Source organism: Carassius gibelio, chromosome A7 (assembly GCF_023724105.1).
Source record: "Carassius gibelio isolate Cgi1373 ecotype wild population from Czech Republic chromosome A7, carGib1.2-hapl.c, whole genome shotgun sequence".
NCBI lineage: Eukaryota > Metazoa > Chordata > Actinopteri > Cypriniformes > Cyprinidae > Carassius > Carassius gibelio.
The window spans coordinates 19,913,231-19,932,305 of record NC_068377.1 but is presented as its reverse complement, the minus strand read 5'-3'; the positions used below and the strand labels follow the sequence as shown (position 1 = coordinate 19,932,305).

The 19,075-nt window shown below is 37.3% G+C and overlaps 1 protein-coding gene across 3 annotated transcripts in view; it reads right to left on the bottom strand.

Annotated features, from left to right (window-relative positions):
* The window catches only part of LOC128016748 (SWI/SNF-related matrix-associated actin-dependent regulator of chromatin subfamily D member 3), a 35,923-nt gene that overhangs the window by 15,162 nt on the left and 1,686 nt on the right, over positions 1 to 19,075 (bottom strand). Inside the window, exon 1 of one of the 3 annotated variants that reach the window (XM_052601499.1) lies at positions 5,764 to 6,265. The exons of 1 other annotated variant lie outside the window; for it this stretch is intronic. In XM_052601499.1, coding sequence (XP_052457459.1) covers positions 5,764 to 5,841 — 78 coding nt within the window. In that variant the 5' untranslated portion in view covers positions 5,842 to 6,265. Of the gene's footprint in view, positions 1 to 5,763; positions 6,266 to 19,075 lie in introns of those variants that run through there. One more of the 3 variants, XM_052601497.1, reaches the window with a different exon arrangement.

The window sequence follows — 19,075 nt, the reverse complement described above, 5'->3', positions numbered from 1 at the left end:
CGTCATCGCCAATGACGTCATTATGTGTCGTCGACCGTAAAAGAACGGATGAACCGGTTTTTTCAACCGGTTTATTGAATCAAACCGTCCGAAAGAACCGGTTCGCGGAAAAGCATCAAACTTCCCATCACTACTCTCCAGGCAATATTGATCTTTTTGGCTGCTAATACAACTGGGAAGACTTCAAATGATGGTTAAGATCATGAGTAAAAATAAAGGGGGCTATTACTAAAGATATTTTTTCCTGGTATTAAAGTTGCACCCTTAGCTATCTGCTGAAGCAATTGACAATATATTAGTGACATAATAATGCCTATGGCTGCCAAGAAACAACAAATGAAAATGTTATTGAGAGTGACAGAGCTGATGGGTGCACAGGGAGTGAAGGATACAATACAACTGATGGATGAAAGATAAAGTTTCCTTCGATACTACACAACACCTTACATGAAGAAGAAACAGCCAATAAGATGGACAGGATAGCAATAGGTTAATGACGGCAGACAGGGTTTTCTTTAGAAAGAGAAAAGAAAGCAGAGTGTTAGGGTCACGGCGGTAGTGAAATTGGACAGGCAATCTGAGAGCATGTCAAAGGTACAGCTTGGAGTGACAGAGCAAACACACAAATACACAGACAGTGGTCAAAAGAACAGATAAGAGAAACTCCAATCAGACAAAAATAGACAAATGTAGTTGCACTGCAGGAAGTGTACACTCCATGTCTTTTCTAAAGCCATAAAGAGAGGATATTGAGAATAACTTAATTCATATCATACAACAAAAACATGTTCCTGAAAAATCAGGAAGATACAGTATAGTGACATAACACTGAAAGAGAGAAAGCAGAAGAGATGGATCATGGGAGAAAATCTGCTGGAAAAATGCACTGATCCATCACAAAGCATAAATTAATTAAACACACTGATTATAGAATTTATGGATTGACAGCAATTTTAGTTATATATTCCATGTATTACGCATTCTCTTAATATCCAAAATACAGTTCATGATGACCTGTTTTCAGTTGCACCTCTGCAAGAGATGTGTCTTCTGAATATACCTGAAAATGCTTATGAATCATACCACAAAATAATCAAATCAAATTCACTTACATTATCAATTAAAACAGGCATTAAAGAAGGTTGTTCTCTTTTCAGTTGACTGGGAGAAGCGTTTTCTTCAAATTTTGATTCATAGACTCAAGCATAACATTTTTATCAATTGGTAAACAGAATATACTAAAAATCACTAATCCGTTTATGAAAATTTCCAATTCATTCATATGGGATATTCTGTAAAGGTTGTCTGAGTTATTGTAGCAGCAGTAACTGAAGGGGGCGGAGCTTAGTGAAGGGTGATTAAACCTATATACATCACTGTATATGCCTGCTAGGGCTGCTTCACAACAACTTAACAATTGTTTCCAGTCCATTTTGCTACTGTACTTTTGCATTGTTTTCTACGTAAATATACACTAGACAGATGTTATTTTTATTTGCACTCACGTCTTTTACAGCATCTCACACATGACACAGGGTTCTTAACAAATGCAGTTGAAATGAGTTCAACTAAAAACACCATATTGCACTCTCCGATCTTATATTGTACAAAACGCATTGTGTGTGAATGGCCACATCTCATTTATTAAGCATTGTTAAAACATTTTCTACAAAGCTGCTGGAGCCAAAGAACCACTACAGAAGATCTGAATCGGTCAAGCTCCCTTCCTAATGGTGTGAAGTAATCTTTTGACAGCTATGTTAAACACGATTACTTTCATCTTGTGGCTGCTGTGTGAGAAACCTCTTTGAACTTCAGTTCAACAGGAAGGGCTCACACTGAACTGCTGCAGATGTGGTATGTGAAACAAATGTGTGAGAGTAACATCTAACTGCTGGTTATTTGTTTAATTTATACAAAGGAAGTGATTGTGATGTACCTCACACGGGCTTGAGCTGTGTTACGTCTGCAGGTCAGGAGACTGATGAAGTGAACTCTAGACCATTGTGAAATAAGAGCAGACTGTGCAGTGAGCATTGAGTTGCAGAGCAATGAAAGACAATGACTTTCAATGAGATATTTAGCATTCTATAATGCCACACACTTGCAGGTGTAAGATTTCTGTCATTCCCTGAATGCTGCAGATAAACACTCTCTCTGTCTGATGTGCTGCCAGATGCTTTTAACTGTCTTTGTCTGCTGTTGAGCTGTCTTACCGTCACATTAACACAGGAAAATCTGACCGGCAGGAAAAATGAGAGCCTTTCATCAGATTCCTCTTGTTTTCAGAGTATAGCGGTTTTGTGCATGAACAAAAAAACTGAACATTTCAATAGTCTTGAAAAACGTACCACTTAAAATAGTTTAAACCGTTACTGTCCTTTGCTGTCTATCTCTGTGTGGCTGCTTTGTTCACTGAATATAAATTTGGATGCAGGTAGGAATATTTTCCAGCAGCTCACACCATGTTGGATTTGCACTTCAGAGAGAGTGGCAGTGTTTGTGCTGTCAATCAGCTTTGACTGATGAGCACTTCTGCTCGATTCCTGCTGAGAAACAACACCTTTTTGCTCAAGATCATGCATGCACGTCCCTCAGGAGTTTCTTTGCCTGCTGTTAACTGCCAGCTGCACAGACATCTGATTGGATAGATGACATTATTTGACTCCAGTGCTTTCCATGAGTTGCTGAAAATGTTTACATTAGCAACCAAATAAGCAGTTTATAATTTAGTTTATTATCAGGTAAATCATCAGTTAAAATGTTCAGTTAAACACCTCACTCAGTTCATCCGTTGAGCTGGATTTAGATTGAATTTGATTTTGATTTGAAAGGGGCGGTGCAGATCTCTGTTAAAAACCTACTTCACATGGGTGCAAATACGTCTTGCCTATGTCTTAGAAACATATCTTTGTCTTAGAAACTGGTCAGCTTAGAAACATACAAATCTCATTGCAAAGTTTAGTCTTCATATAAACATAACTTTCAGAATCTAAAATCAGATTGGGTTCATTCAGAATGACATAAGTTTGTGAATACAAACATATTGATAACCAGGACACATTAAAGGTACTTTTATTTCACTGGATGGTTTTAAAATCACAATATGATTTCTTGTTTAAAGCAACAAACAAAACAGGGTAAAAGTCATAGTGGTTGGACCTATCCTTGTTTTGTTTTTTTTAAACAGTTTATCATAGTAAATCCGAAACTTAAAGTGTAAAATAGCGTTCCTCCTCATTTGACTCTATTTTACCACAGTAAGTTTGGTTTATTTAAGTGAACTGGAATGAGAGTTTCCGCTCCGAGAGTGTAATGACCTGTAGGTCATCTTTATTTATCCACACAGTTACACTGTACGACTGAGTCTGTCATTAACCAAGTTTTTATTTTGTGCCTAAGAGAGAAGATTAGCAGTAATGTGTATTAGAGAAACACTGAACCTCTACCACTTCATCTGAACTCGACACTGAGCCAAAACTAAATGTTTGGAAGTGGAGATCGAAATAAGGATTGAGACAGAAGATGCATAAAACTAACAACAAGTCATCGTCTAAGCACAGGTGATTTATCACAGAGAGACAAAATACTCTAAATACAACAAATTTCAAATACTCTGATTAAGTTTTCTTAAACGAGAGATGGTTACTGTACAGTATTTGCCACAGATTTCCTTCCATATAAAACAAACTTTGAGTAGCCTACTCATTTCACTCATACTAGTGGCTGTTTAAACTGTTACTTAATTGCAAACCTTGATGTGCACGTACTGTTCCTTGCCTTGGGAACAAGGCTGAACCACTGCATTCTTGCAGATCAAACTATGGTCAAACACACAATGTCATGTAACAAAGAATATACAGCATAACTTTCATATGCCAGGCTTCAGACTGAGTGCAGCAGAGACGCAGTGAACAATAGCAAAGGTCAGGCTGGGGTGATTCAGAGAAAACAGAGTCCAGAAAGAAGCACGGAAGACACCGAGGAGAACAACACAGGCATAAGAGAGGACATTAGAGCAGAGGAAGCCAAAATAAGGAGCGGGAAACATTTGCCCAGGAACAATCAGTGCTTCGTCAAGGTTAATTAGTCTGTTATAACACCATCATTTTCTACATTCATCCTCCAAACTCAGCATTTATGTGTTGTTACCTGAAGTTTAGCAGCTTAATGCAGAACTGAGGCAAATGGTGAACAAAAGGTTGTTTATGATGCCAAGACTATTACTGCAAAGTGTAAAGTCTTTACTTAAACAAGCACACTAGAATGAACTATTAATCAAGGAACTTATTATACACCACCATTGAAAAGTGTACTTTTTTAAGGTCACCAACGGTGCATTTATTTGATTAAAATAATAATAATAATAATAATAATAATTATAATAGTATTGTGAAATATTAGTACAACTGAAATGAAATGCTCATGGTTTCATTTCCCAGGGAACACACACACTGGTAAAAAATGTATAGCCTGAATGCACTGTAAATCGCTTTGGATAAAAGTATCTGCTAAATGCATAAATGTACATGTTATTTATTCCTGTGATGGTAAAGTTGGATTTTGAGCAGGAATTACTCCAGTCTTCAGTGTCTCGTGATCATTCAAAAATCTTTCTTACATGCTGTGGATATTAATACTATTATCCATGTTTTTGTGGTGATCCATTTACAGAATTCTTTGAGGAATATAAAATATAAAAGAACATAATAATCTTTTGCAACATTATACATGTCTTTACTGTCATGTTTCATAAACTGAATGTATTCTTTCTTAATAAAAGTGTTCATTTATAAAAATAAAAATTCCTTCCTCAGCCCAACCCTTTAAGGGTAATGTACATCTCACAGTTGCTGAATTATCTTTCTAATTATAATATAATAAAAAATCTGAATACTCAATAGAAAAAACAATCAAACATATACACCAACTAATGAAGCTCTTCCAAAATATCATAGTTCTGCCACATACATGTAATAATACAAGCAATGATAATAATTAACATGGCACCTTTCTAAAATCTGATGTTGCTTCACAGAAACAAAACCACATAGCTCAAGAAACATGAAATCAAGAATTAACTGAAAACAAACAACAGCATGAAAATGCTTTTATGGATCACACTGACTCTACTACAAACTGCTTTTTACTTCAGATTGATCTGCTCTGGCTAGACAAAGCCCTGCTAATCACAAATAAAAGATCACACCGCTACTGTACTGTACATAAAGCTTTAGACAATAAGTGGATGCTTACAGCCTCCTCTGCTTCAAACCGATAGTATCAGCAGTCTGTGATACAGTAGGCTATTAACTGTTACTCGCTACTAGAGCATCCTTTGGCTCTAGGACTAGCTTGAATTTTTAATGAATGACATGACAACAGACACGCCGATCTACGTAGTAGATGCTGTCCGATGTGTTCTCGGAGTTAAATCAGTGTAATAACAGTGTGTGGAGTCACACAGCGGCTTGTGTTTTGAATGAAGGCGCCCGTCTCCTTCGGCTCGCTGCCAAACGCATGCAGCCTTCAGTGACCAAGTGGCTACCTTTGGCCTTTCTTTCATGTTCGCCGATCCGTCTCGCTCTTTTTTTCATACATGCTCATCTCCCTCATTCGCCTCTCCTCCCCACCCCGGATACAGAGGACTGGAAATAACCTTCACATGGACACCGTTCACCGCTATCAGTCAAACACACACGGGCTGTGTCTGTAGCGGAGCTTAAACACACACACATGCGCGCGCGCCGAGAGGGTACGTACCACTCCATGGACGAGGAACTCAAATAGTTTGCTCTTGGTGGCTTTGCGAGCTCCTCCAGCGATCTCCTCCGAAGCCATTTCCCTCTCTTTTGTCTTTCCCTCGCCTCTCTTCCTTTTTCACCCTTCGCTCACCTCCTCAGCCCCCTCCGAGGCTCCCTGCTCCACTTCCCTTACTTTCTGCTCTCTCTCTCTCTCTCTCTCTCTCCGTCTCGGAGTGTGCCGCTCTGTCGAGTCTCTCTCGCTCTCTCTGTGTCTCTCACGCTTGTGTTTGGTTGCGCTGTCTTTCAGGAGCCCGGCTGCGAGAGAACGCGGGTGGTTGAGAGTTGGGGGTCTTTCAGGGGGGTTCCTGCTGGCCCACCATGACCGTCCCCCCTCCCCCTTTACAAACACACTGACCGAACAGCACGCGCTCACAGGCAGCAGCTGGTGCATTCCATTGGTAGATAAGGGAAGGCTCGCTGACTGGTCGCTCGCAGACTAACCAAAGCCCTCCTCCTCTGCCTTCACTACTGCTCTCTCTCAGTGTTGCCAACTTAGCGACTTTGTCGCTAGATTTAGCGACTTTTCAGACCCTCTCAGCGACTTTTTTCCAAAAAAGCGACTAGCGACAAATCTAGCGACTTTTTTTGACAGACCTTATTTAGTCTCTGAGACTCTCCGGTACTGCAGCACGAGCTCTCTCTCTCGCTCTCTCTCCCAGCGTGCGCACACGCCTCTCTCTCTCTGCATCTGCTCTATTCAACGAGCAGAGAGGAGCAGCACTTTCAGTTAAAAAAAGATATTCTGTTGCTTCCGACTCTATTTTACATACAAGTATAGCCGAAATCACAGTACAATCATTATCTTAATCTTATGTGTATGTGATTTCATTAGACAATGTCGTGAATAGGATTTTAGTGCAGAGATTAACATCTTTGAGACCTGGTATGTAGTATTAACAGACCGCTTTTCAGTCATTATAATATTAATTCCATTGTCGGACAACAGAAACATTAACATATAATAATAAAAAACGTTTTATTGAGAAATTTGGCTGCATTAAAATGCTGTACATTAGCACAGAAAGTGCAAAATAATATGACGCACTTACGTCATGAATATGCTAATTAGCATATGACGTCATCTAGCGGCATTTAGCGACTTTTCAGGCACGGTTTAGCTACTTTCCATTGAAAGAAGTTGGCAACACTGCTCTCTCTCTCTCTATCATGTCCTCTGCTGCAGTCAAACCCAGCAATGTTTGGAACACGCTGCCATTCTCAAAAAAGAAAAAAAATTGGAGGGAGGATCCTTAAAGCAGCAGCCGTAGTGAGGAAAAGCTGCCCGTTTTCAGATTGAGGTGAAAATAAAACAGGCTCAGAGAGCACTGGAGACAGATTTTTTACTCTACCTGTTATACTGAACATTTTAATCGCCATCTGTGTTGATTAAATACTAATATATAATTCATAATTCTACCTACAATAATAATTCATTCATCGTACTTTTCTGTCCGAATGATTTTGCTGTATTAATGGGTAACGTTGTTGAAAATGTGGGTTTTACAGCCATTCCTCACCATCAGTGATAATGAACAGGTAAAATATTTCCAGGATCTTCCCAAAAAAGTGCAATATCCAATACACTATTTATATTTTTAATTAACATATCCTGCTCCTTTCTCATTTAAATTCGCTTGCATAATTATTTCTGCATATAGCATCATTGCATCCACTTGTTGAAGAAAGTGTTCACAGCAGTATGAACTGATGCCAATATCTATGGACTTTTATGATAATCAAATATCAATTAAATCAAAGCATAAAGGCCAGAATATGAAGTCTTTTGCACACAACCCCCATTTGAAGTAGTATCTGTTTTATCATTTTTACTCATTTATATAATTTTTTCTGTGTGTACTGGAAGACAAATTATTTTGTGTAAGAATACTTTGCCATAAATGTCATTCTGATTTGGATTCTGATTTAGTCGTCTCCTCATTCCCATGCTCTTGTGATGAGACAGTTTCTCAAATGTCCATGTGCCTGATTTTCCTCATAACTTCAAATCTTTGAACAAACAACATGATCTAAAGTTAATATTATCCAAATATTCTCTAACATTCAGCTATACTGTCACTGTGTGAGTACACTATGTGAATGATCAATCCAGCTGTAACAAATATTAACCATATTTGCCATTTAAAAATCTCAAGACAATTCTCTGAACTGGAAAATACCGTATGTATGAGGTATTTTTACTATTTTTTCATTGGTATGTACATTAAGTTATCATCATCACTTTAAGCGGTCTATTTTCTCTACAAATTAAAATGTTTAAGCCAAAACTTCACTTTGACACACTGATCAACATTTAGATTTTTGACCTTTTTGAAAAATGTTAGGTTTCCTACGTCTATTATAAATTTAAAAAATGACTTCAAAAATAAAGATTTTAAGGGATAATTCACATAAAAATGAAAATTCTGTCATTGTATTTTCTGTGTTCCTCAGAAGAAAGAAAGTCCTACAGAAATGGCTTGCTTTGTGTCACTGTCAGACAGAAGGATTGCTGGATGGCTGACATCCACAAGTTTCCTACGCCCCATGAGGCCTTGCGTCAAACGTCCGGGCATCATCCAGTTCGAAGTAAACAAGCAAGACGTGACACTCATTCATTCCACAAATAACAGTCAGTCATTCGAGATATAGCGATCCAAACTTGCTAACAATGTGGGAACAAAACTTATACATATCATATCAGTATCTACACAGTGATAAAGTCACTCGGGAGTTAAGGATGTCGGAAACAACCTTATATGATTCTGAAAGCGGACATCGAGCAGATCCAGAGGCTACATGTATCACATCATATAAGACATATATTATCACTGACAGATAACATCATGTATTACAGAGCCAGGAGGCTCTTGTAGTCATGCAGCAGCACTTTCGTGGAAGGTCAGTAAAGTACGAACAATTAAGGGCACAAAATAGTTTATTGTATTGTGATATTAGTAAATGCAGTAAACTGAAATGTTTACTGTGTGTCATTCATGTTTTCATATGTTGCTTCACAGTAGCCTTCACTTAAAGGGGGGGTGAAATGCTATTTCATGCATACTGAGTTTTTTACACTGTTAAAGAGTTGGATTCCCATGCTAAACATGGACAAAGTTTCAAAAATTAAGTTGTGCGTTTGAAGGAGTATTTCTGTTCCAAAAATACTACTTCCGGTTTGTCACAAGTTTCGGAAAGTTTTTTTCGAGTATGGTTCTGTGTGACGTTAGATGGAGCGTAATTTCCTTATATGGGTCCTGACGCACTTCTGCCGGAAGAGCGCGCGCTCTTTACTAGAGAAGAAGAAGAGCGCGCGCTCCCGTATAGCAGAGCACTGAGAGCACAACACACTTCACTGATCAGAGCGAGAGCGTCGCGAAATGTCACAAAAGAAGTGTGTTTTTGGTTGCCAGGGCAAGACAACCCTGCACAGATTACCAAAAGAGAAACAGCATTAAGGGACCAGTGGATGGAGTTTATTTTTACAGAGCATCAACGGAGTTGTGCAAGTGTTTGTGTTTGTTCCCTGCATTTCGAAGATGCTTGTTTTACAACAAGGTCCAGTTTGACGCCGGATTTGCACATCGCTTATTTCTTAAGGATAATGCAGTCCCAACGAAAAAGGGTCACGATCGTGTGTTGGAACCGCAGGCGGTGAGTAAAACTGCTTCAAATATCTCTGTGTTGTTAACTTAGCTATCGGCGCGTAAGCACATCAAGTAAACAACATGCGATGTTGTCATCAAACTGCACTTTCCACATCTACAGCTTAAAAGAAAAAAAAAGACGACAAAGAAAGTGGAACTGGTCATTTTCCAAAACCGCTAAGCAAATATATACAGTTTCAGTACATACCACATAGAGACGTCGTTGCTGATGCTGCTCTCGTTCAATTTCAGCCTCTGGATCTGATTCTGGATCATAAATATACGCTGAATCTGACTGATAGCCGTGGTTTGTTTTGGTTGGTTTTGTCCTCACAGTGTCACAGCTTCCAAACGCTCTCAACGCAAAAGCCTACTGGTGCTCGTGATTCTTTAGCTCCGCCCACACGTCACGCCTCCAGGCACTCGTGTTTTTCCGGGAAAAATCGGTACAGACTATCTTTCTCTTATGAATATAATAAAACTAAAGACTTTTTGGAGTTATGAAGGATGCAGTACTACTCTATAGGTACTCAAGATTAACAGGATATTGAGTGAAAACGAGCATTTCACCCCCCCTTTAAAATCTTTAGTCGGAGGTTGTTGGGTGATAAAATTAGCACACAAAGTTCTAGGGATGCACCGAAATGAATATTCTGAACTCAATCTGAAAATTCGGGATGAAACCGAAAATACTTTGTTATAATTAATTATTATTTTATTAAATAATATAAAGTAATTTTGTAAGATTTTTAATGAAAGAGACTGAAATTATATTCATATTAAATATCAGTACATTAGCATGTGAGCAGAGCATGGGGGGAGCAGATCAGTGAATGAGAGGGCAGCGTCATTTTATATATATATATATATATATATATATATATATATGGGTTTATTTTTTTTTCTACTTGAAATTGTCACTAATGGCAGGTCTCTGAAAATAGTTTTGTGGATGAGGCCTGCCACAAGTCACCTCCCATCCCCCTTGACTTCCCATTTAGCAGGGAATGCTAAATGATTCATTATGTGTTGTAAATGGAAAATTAATTGTGTGGCAAGTACTGAAAATCTTCACACCTGAAGCTGTCAAATGGGAAACCTCTGTCAAGACATAGATTCAGGCAACAGAGGACAGAGGTAAAAACAAAAAAATAAGGGCTTGACTCATTTCAAACAGAAAGTGACTCATATTTAATTAAAGATTACAAGGGCGGGGGTTGTTAATAGTGAACAGTGAATTGTGAACAGAAATGTTTCAAAAAATTAAGAACAAGAGACTGATAGATCAAATTTATTTATTTTCTCTGATATTTTGTTTCATAACACTGAAGTTCAATTGTTAGCATTTTGTTTTGACATTTGAAAACAATACTAAAATATGCCTCTTTAATAAGCATTCAATGTTGCAGAAACTCAGATGTAGAGGATTTGGCCTTACAAGGACATAACTGACACACTACTGGCTTCAACCTGTGAATCACAAAAATAACTACCACAATATTCATGCTATGATTCTGATGGAGAGCTATGAATATGAAGACTAATTCACTTTCAAAATCCACACCAAATGTTTGGACACAAGTGGTCATTGTTTGTTGAATAATTCGAAAGTGTCTAAAGGTATTCATCAAAATTGTATGCATTAACAATAAGCAAGTTTGTAAAGAAAGAGACTGAGAATGAAGTGCATCAGTATCAAGAGCTCTGTGTAACAAGCCTTTATGGGAGAGTGGCAAGGAACAATTACTCAAAATATAAGCATGTCTGCAGTCTGCCAAAATCATATTAATGACCAATTGTGGTGTGGGAAATGATGCTGTGGTCAGATGAGAGAAGTGGTGATATGTGACACAAACCTAACGCTGACTTAAAAAGCAAACAAGCAGCAGCCCACATATGATTACAATGCACAGAAAAATGTCCTGTTTTTGCCTGCTTAAAGTCTGGAGGAAAAAAACTATTTTTTTTTTTTTCATTTGACATTGTGAGCCCGCTTTATTTTTGATCACCCCATTTCAGGATCTAGTTCTACAAAAGCATCTCATCAAAGAGCAGAAAAGATGTGGTGGTCTTGGTACCCCTTCGAGCCCCCCCAAGTCTCCCTTTTCCCTTTACAGCTCTGCCAAAAGCTCAGGTCCCATTGACTGGGAGGTAAAGGGGGTGGGGGAGTGCTGTGTGGGGTAAGGAGAGAGATTGTGTGAGCAATTCCATGCAAATGTCTACCAACATGAAAAAATACATTTTTTACCAAACAAACAAAACAATATTTAAACTGTGCATATAGAGCTCAAAGGCTGCTTGTTTCTTTTTTTATTAATGTTAACAGTAAGCATTTTGTAGAAAGTAACATTTTAAAGATTAATTTTATATCAAAGTAATTATTAATAAAATTAACTTGAAACTTTCTGTACAAAGCCAATTTATGTCCATTTTAATGATTAACAACTCATCTTCATTCTTTGCTCTTATCAATCATAATAATGCGTTACGGACGTGTTTACATGCTCTGAAGACTGATACGGTCAAGCCTACTGCTGTGATCTGTTTCAGGGTTACTGTATCCATCAATACATTTTAGAAATGTATTTATTCTAATAACATTTTCAACAAGAACATCAAGGAAATTTAGCCAAGACTGCATTTGCTGTCCAGGTCAGAAATAGGCACAAGCAGACTTTAGGACAAATTGTGGAAATTATTTGTAAATGTTTTTTTTTTTTTTTTTTTTATTCTCTTACTTCGGTTGAGCATTGTAAATCACAAAAAGTCTACAAAATAGCTTACATGCTGTCACCCAAAATAAGATATACAGAGGTTGTTCAATATATTGGTAATGAATACATTCTATGAGAATGTATATTTCAGGTTTTGACTGCGAATGTCACATCCATAATGCTGGAATTGCTTGTGTGTTTGTGTCTATTGTTGGAGAACGAGGGACAGTTTGACCTCGAGCTGCAGTTTTAGGTTTCTCCTGCAGAGGTCAGTATATGCCTCCCAATGTGCCAAAGCACAGAAGCGTCACATTCTCAGCGCCTAGAACTGGCTGTAAACAGTGAGTTTGGGGATGGCAATTTGAGATACAGACAGAGTGACTTCTAAATCACACTCTTTTATGTACAGATGAGATGATGGAGAGCTTCATTCAAAACAGGGGGGAATTGCCTTCAAAACATTTAAAACCTATAAAACCATTTTAAACTTCAAACTATTAAACTTTTACAACTTTTACAAACTTTCTGTTCTGGCTTTCTCAAGCCAAGTTAAAATTATGTCTCGATGAACTTTTTTAAAATCTATTTGTTATTTATTTTTTGCAATTACATTTGCTGACACTATTGAACAGGCAAAAATGCTCCAGCTTGAACTGAAAGAGATACGGCTGTAATGTTTTCATTGTACTTCCTCTTAATGAAGATAGGACCTCTTTCTTGATTCATCTCAGCCTCCTCCTCCAAGTATTTAAACTTTCTGAATATTCCTTTATCAAAAGCTTGTATCTTGGGTGGTCCGTTTTCAGACTAAATGCACTCTTGGCAAAATAATCAGTAGTCAAACCAAACAGACCATTTGAAAATAAAAGCAAGCCGCCTCATTCATTTAAAACCAGGCAAATTTGATGTGATTCTGAATTACAGTGCATGTAATAACATCTAAGCTCTATATTTGCTGCAGTAATTACTGTACTATGAAATTATTGTGTTTAAACTGATGTCGCAAACTATGCACTTATTTTAAACTCATGGCAAATTTTATATTTAAATCACCAAAGGAAAACAAAATACATGTAAACCTGAAATAACAAAAGAGATTTGCTAAAAAGATATTGTTAATTTATAAGAACATGTTTTAATTGATAAATGCAGAAAATATTAAACGCAGCAAGATTTTGGTCTGGACTGACAAACACCTCTATCCTCTGTCTTGAGTTCCTGGCACGACCAGTTTCTCCGTCTCTCTGGAAAACGATCATCTCATAATCCTCACCAAAATAAATAAACTGAACGACTCATCTGGCACCCACAATATTTTCAGCACAAATTGTTCTCTTATATTGCAATTAATATTTTTTAGCTGTTGATACTAGCAACTTATAAATGTGATAAATGATAAATCTAAAACAATTAAACTGTAAAGAAAAATAATATTACATCTTACAATAATATGTTTAGGCCATTAATGATACCTTGATAACGTTAGTATTAATTAATAACTAGCAAACTCTGAAATCTGGGCAATACTGTTTAATTTAACATTACTTGATACTTTCTGAAATAAACTACTGTTCAGAAGTAGTCAGTAAGTGTCTTTATTTTTTTTCCAAATATGTTTTATCAGCTAAGACATATATAAAACTGATCAAAAGTGATGGTGAAAACAAAGGATGGTGAAAACAAAGGAGCCATCTGAATGCATGGTCTAAAGCACACACTCAGGACATGTCCGAATAGTTAAATAACAAGAAAACGCTAGGCGCACCCGGGCACATGGTCTAAACGGGTTGCCCCTATTCTCTTAATGAGTAATGGGTGTTTTTTGGGTGTAATGTGCAATAAATCAATTAGAGAGTCATCTCCCATTGCCTTTAAGAGCCAGTTGCGCTCGTGCCATGACTAATTTGCCATTTACATGGCAGAATGTGCAAGTGCAAAGACAGAACGCGCCTCTAGAAAGGAAATGGAGCTGCTCAGCGCGAGCAAACAGGTAGCCCAAGTCTTAAACATGTGATGACTATCCATCATGACATGTAGGCATTTTTATATTTATGTAGTCTACACAATAATATTATTTTACATTATAATTTGTATTTTTTTTAAATATATTTGGCATGTTTGTTATTGTGTGTGCAATAAGCAGCGCGTACATGCATTGTGCACCCGCCTATATGCACATATTACTAACGCACTCTTTAAATAACAAAGAAAAAAAACATTGTGCCAGACTTTAGACCAGGTTTGAGCTGGTCAATGGCGCAGTCTATTTTCAGTTCCTCAAAATGCATCTAAGCACACCTCGTTTTCAGACCAGCACGCCCATGAGTGCACAAATGGGTGCAAATGCATTTTCTATTTCAACAACGCAGCGCAGGACGGGAAAATGAGAACTGCGTCTGGTTGAAACTAGCAAAAACACTTGCGGCGCATTGCGCTGGGTGTATGATAGGGCCCATAATTTTACAATGAATTCTGAAAAAATTATATCAGTTTTCACAAATCTTAAGCAGGTTAACAGTGATACTAAGAAATGTTTCCTGAGCACCAAATCCTGAGTAATGGCTGCAGAAAAATTAAGCTTTACCATCACAGAAATAAACTAAATTGTAAAATATTAATAGAAAACTATTTTTAAATGTTAATTTTTCAAAATATTACTGTTTTACTGTATTTTTAATCAAATAAAGGCAGCCTTAGTGAACATAAGACTTCTTTCAGAAACATGAAAAATCTTAGTGACCTCAAACTGCTGAACAGTAGTGTAAACACCTTGTCAGATATGTTGAATGTTGTGTATTGCACACTACTGAACATATATAGACCAGTGCAATCCGACTAAGCAAAACTACCGAGATCCAGAACATGTATCAGATACGGTTTCTTTTATTTCCCTCTATCTTATATCGGTTTCTCTCATCAAACCATATGCATATACAAAGACTTCGGTGTCTCTTTAACTTACATCCTTCATTCTCATACTGTGCAAGTGAACACAGAGAGAGGATGGACAGAATGAGGCCAGGAACAGTGAGGGGTCGAACTGAGCCTGCTATAAAGAACCCCTTTCAAATCTACATTTTTCAGCACAAAGGTGAACATTCATGTCCTCTGATTATATAACAGACACGCAGAACATCCGAAAAGCACCCAATCAGCTTTAAAGACATCAACTCCATGTGTCAGATGCCATTTCAGTACGGATTAACAATAACAAGCCATTCAGCTATTCCAGACTCTCTCTTCCCCTCGCTTACTGGGGTAGTGGGGGAAGTACTAAATGGGATATTGAGTCTTTCCCCCGAAAAAAATGGGTCAGCTCTCTGTTAGCCAGACAGTCAAAAAGCATCATAGTCGTGCAAAGCAGCACACTGCACTACAGACTCAGATCGTAAGCCATCTATAAGATATAGACCACCTTGACTCACAGTTGAGCCCCCTTTGGGTCCAGGACTTTAAAGAGATGTGTGAAAAGTACTGAGTACCACACAGCATCCACAGACTTAAACTCAGTGCAATTCACATGTAATTACACATAAGGCCAGGGCACTGTAATCAGTGCATCAACAATCAATACAGGGGAGGTTTGGCTCTGAACTGAATAACACTCATGCATCACAGCGATACAACCAGGGGCATCTAGTTTTTATGAGGCAACCGAACTCGACTGTCAATGATCGCCCAGAATTTTCATGCATGGAAAACAACAGAACTGTTTGTTTCTAATGGGAAAATAATAAATAAATACTATTATTTATAATAAAACTTAACCATAAACACTTAAACAATAATAAAATGTATTATTAACTCACAAACAACATAGTAATAAATCAAAAAAAGTTCAAAAGCTACTCTGCAAAGTCTGTTTGTCTTTGTTGTACTAGGCCAGGAGGTCAATCAAAGACATTTAGATCCTCTTTTAAACAACTTTTTGCTTTTCATAACAATTACCACTGTTCCACAATTTAGAAAGTATGCATACATGTATATCAATAATATCTTAAAAAAGGTTCAAAAACATGAACAGGCTCTGATTAAGCATTAATACAAAACTAAAAGAGAGATGCATATACTGCAGGTGTCCTAACAAATGAAAGGGGTACTGTTGAGCTGAACAAAGGCCAGTGTTTCTAGAGAACAGCCATAGCGATCCTATCATTCTACTTCTTCACAGTTTGACCAGCAGAAAGGCAGTGAAGGAGAAAAAGAAAGAGGATGAAAGAAAGCGAGTATTTAATAATCATCCTCTCTGTCTGCACTCTCAATTGTGAAAGAGCAAATTCTCCCTAAAGCTCTTGAGGTGTGACAGCTTGAGAAAGTGGGCGCTTGAATACTAATGGGATTTCTCTCACTCTCCCAAGATTGCTGGGCACTGAAGCAAACTTCTGTGATCCTTTCTAATGTTGCTTGCCTCGCTGGAATTGTTTCCAGGGACAATACAAATCCCTCGAGCTCAAAGACACACCTGCGACTTGGTACTTCAGACTACAATCTAGTGCTACAAAAATGTCCTCATTTGCAACAACAGACTTAGTACTCGGAGCTAACCTGGCCACACGGTGTACAGTCAATCCCCAAAGACTAAAACATTTAATAGAGGTCTCGCTGAGAGACACAGCAGACAGTACAAAAATGTCTTTAATCGTATTAAATTTTACAACACTTACTGTACAGCAATTAACTGTAAATATAAAATATTACACAATACCGCAAATTACTGTAATTAATAATTTAGTTACTGTTTCTCACACAAAGCAGTCAAATGGCTTTTAAAAACTTGAAATGTAGACAATTTTTGTCTTCTATAGAGAGAAAAAAAAAACAAGACGTTTAGAGTTTGACCATGACTTTCTCCGCTTGGTTATTAGACATGCTTGAAATAACAGTTTCAAACATTTGAGGAACCACTGATGTGTTGTTTATTGTAAATCATTTTCATTGATTTTTTTTTACATGGCCCTTGTAAAAGACATGAGGACTGAGGTATTCCTATTAAACGTTGACAAGATATTACAAAAGCTATATATATTTTTTGTATTATATATTGCCCTAAAATATTAATATACACAAAATGTAAGCAATATATATAATAAATTAATAACTTTATTCAGCAAGGACACAATAGAATAATAAAGTGTGGCAGTTAAGAGACAATTTGAAACGGAAGACTGGAGTAAAGGCTACAAAAATTCCTTGCCATCACAGGAATAAATTACATTTTAAAATATATTCAAATAAAAACATTCTAAATTGTAATATTTCACAATATTTCTGTTTTTGGTGAACTCATTATCAAATTACTACAGCCATTGTGAACATAAGAGACTTCTTACAAAAATATAAAAAATATCTTACAGACTGCAGACCTGAATGGTAGAGTATAAAGTTGAATAAGGCTGATCAAACTGAATTATTTTAGGCTTCATTGCTTAAAAAAGTAATGATGATGACAAAATTAAAATAAATGTGTCCCTTAGAATGCATTTAGAAGATAGGGCTGTGCAGTCAGAAAAAAATTGTTTATGCAAGTTAATCCTGAAATTAGTCATTCTAGGTTTATGCATTTGCATTACACTATCATGTTTCTCAGTATAAACCTACATATAGGGCTGAGAAACATATATTGAGCTGAATAAGTAAAGAAACCTTCGTAAAGTTTGAATGAAATCAAAGAAAACAAGGGGAGGACCAGATGTAATGACCACAGACCATGCTGTTACACTTAAACTCACATTCAACATGAAATACTGCACACACGCACACAAGAGACCATCAACACTGAAGGTACAGCCCCAGCACGGTTAGATTGCTCAACATGTATTATGTTGTGAGTGCTCCTGCATGCTCAGCCTATCTTCAGTCAATGGCGCTGTACGTTCCTGCAGTGCGTCCAAGCAGAAGCGACGCGGCAGTTTCAGAGCATTCCAGCACATGCCCCGCACCACAGACAAAAACTTATTGCACGCACAACTACTGAATACTCTTGAATAAGGAAGAAAAAAAAAAGTTCCTTGTGTTCTGGTGATTCACTCAGCAACCACATGTGATATATTCTACAAGGAACTGAGTTTTTATGAATCTGTGCCATATTATAATATGTTGTCTTAAAATAACACTTCCCTCATGGCATTATGGAGTGTCATAATATCAGTGCTTGTGGCGCAGAAAAGCACATATTAAGAACTAGGCTTCCCGTGGAAAACAGAATGTATCAAATGCACTGAAGGACAGAAAAAAAAGAATAAAAAATAAATTAATTTCATCCAAATCAATATGCCTTTACACTTTTAACTGTAGAATGTAAAGTGCTTTCAACTGTTAATTTTAAAGACTTTAAAGAATTACTGTAACTCTGATATATGGTTCTTACTCTTACAGTACATCAAAACTACTCTTAGTAATATCAAAACAATCAGTACTGAATGTACATGATAAGGAAATTAATAATGGAGGAAAACACAGAAATGTATTCAAGCCCAAAAATGAGAAAGTTAAGTGAGTGAAAGTGACATTTAGCCAAAGTATGGTGACCCATACTCAGAATTCGTGCTCTGCATTGAACTCATCCGAAGTGCACACACACACTGTGAACACACACCCGGAGCAGTTGGGGGTTCAGTGCCTTGCTCAAGGACACCTCAGTCGTGGTATTGCCGGCCCGAGACACAAACCCACAACCTTAGGGTTAGGAGTCAAACTCTCTAACCACTAGGCCATGACTTCCCAAGTCCATATGTGAGTTACCACACTAACAAATACAACAACCAGATTCTAGACAATCATAATGTGCCTCATAGCATAGCAGTAATATTTGATTTGATCTTTTGGCAAAGTGTAAACTATTACTTTGGTGTATATCTATAAGGAAAATGAGAAATGAGAAATAGTCAGATTCAGAGACTTCAAGTCTGTGTAA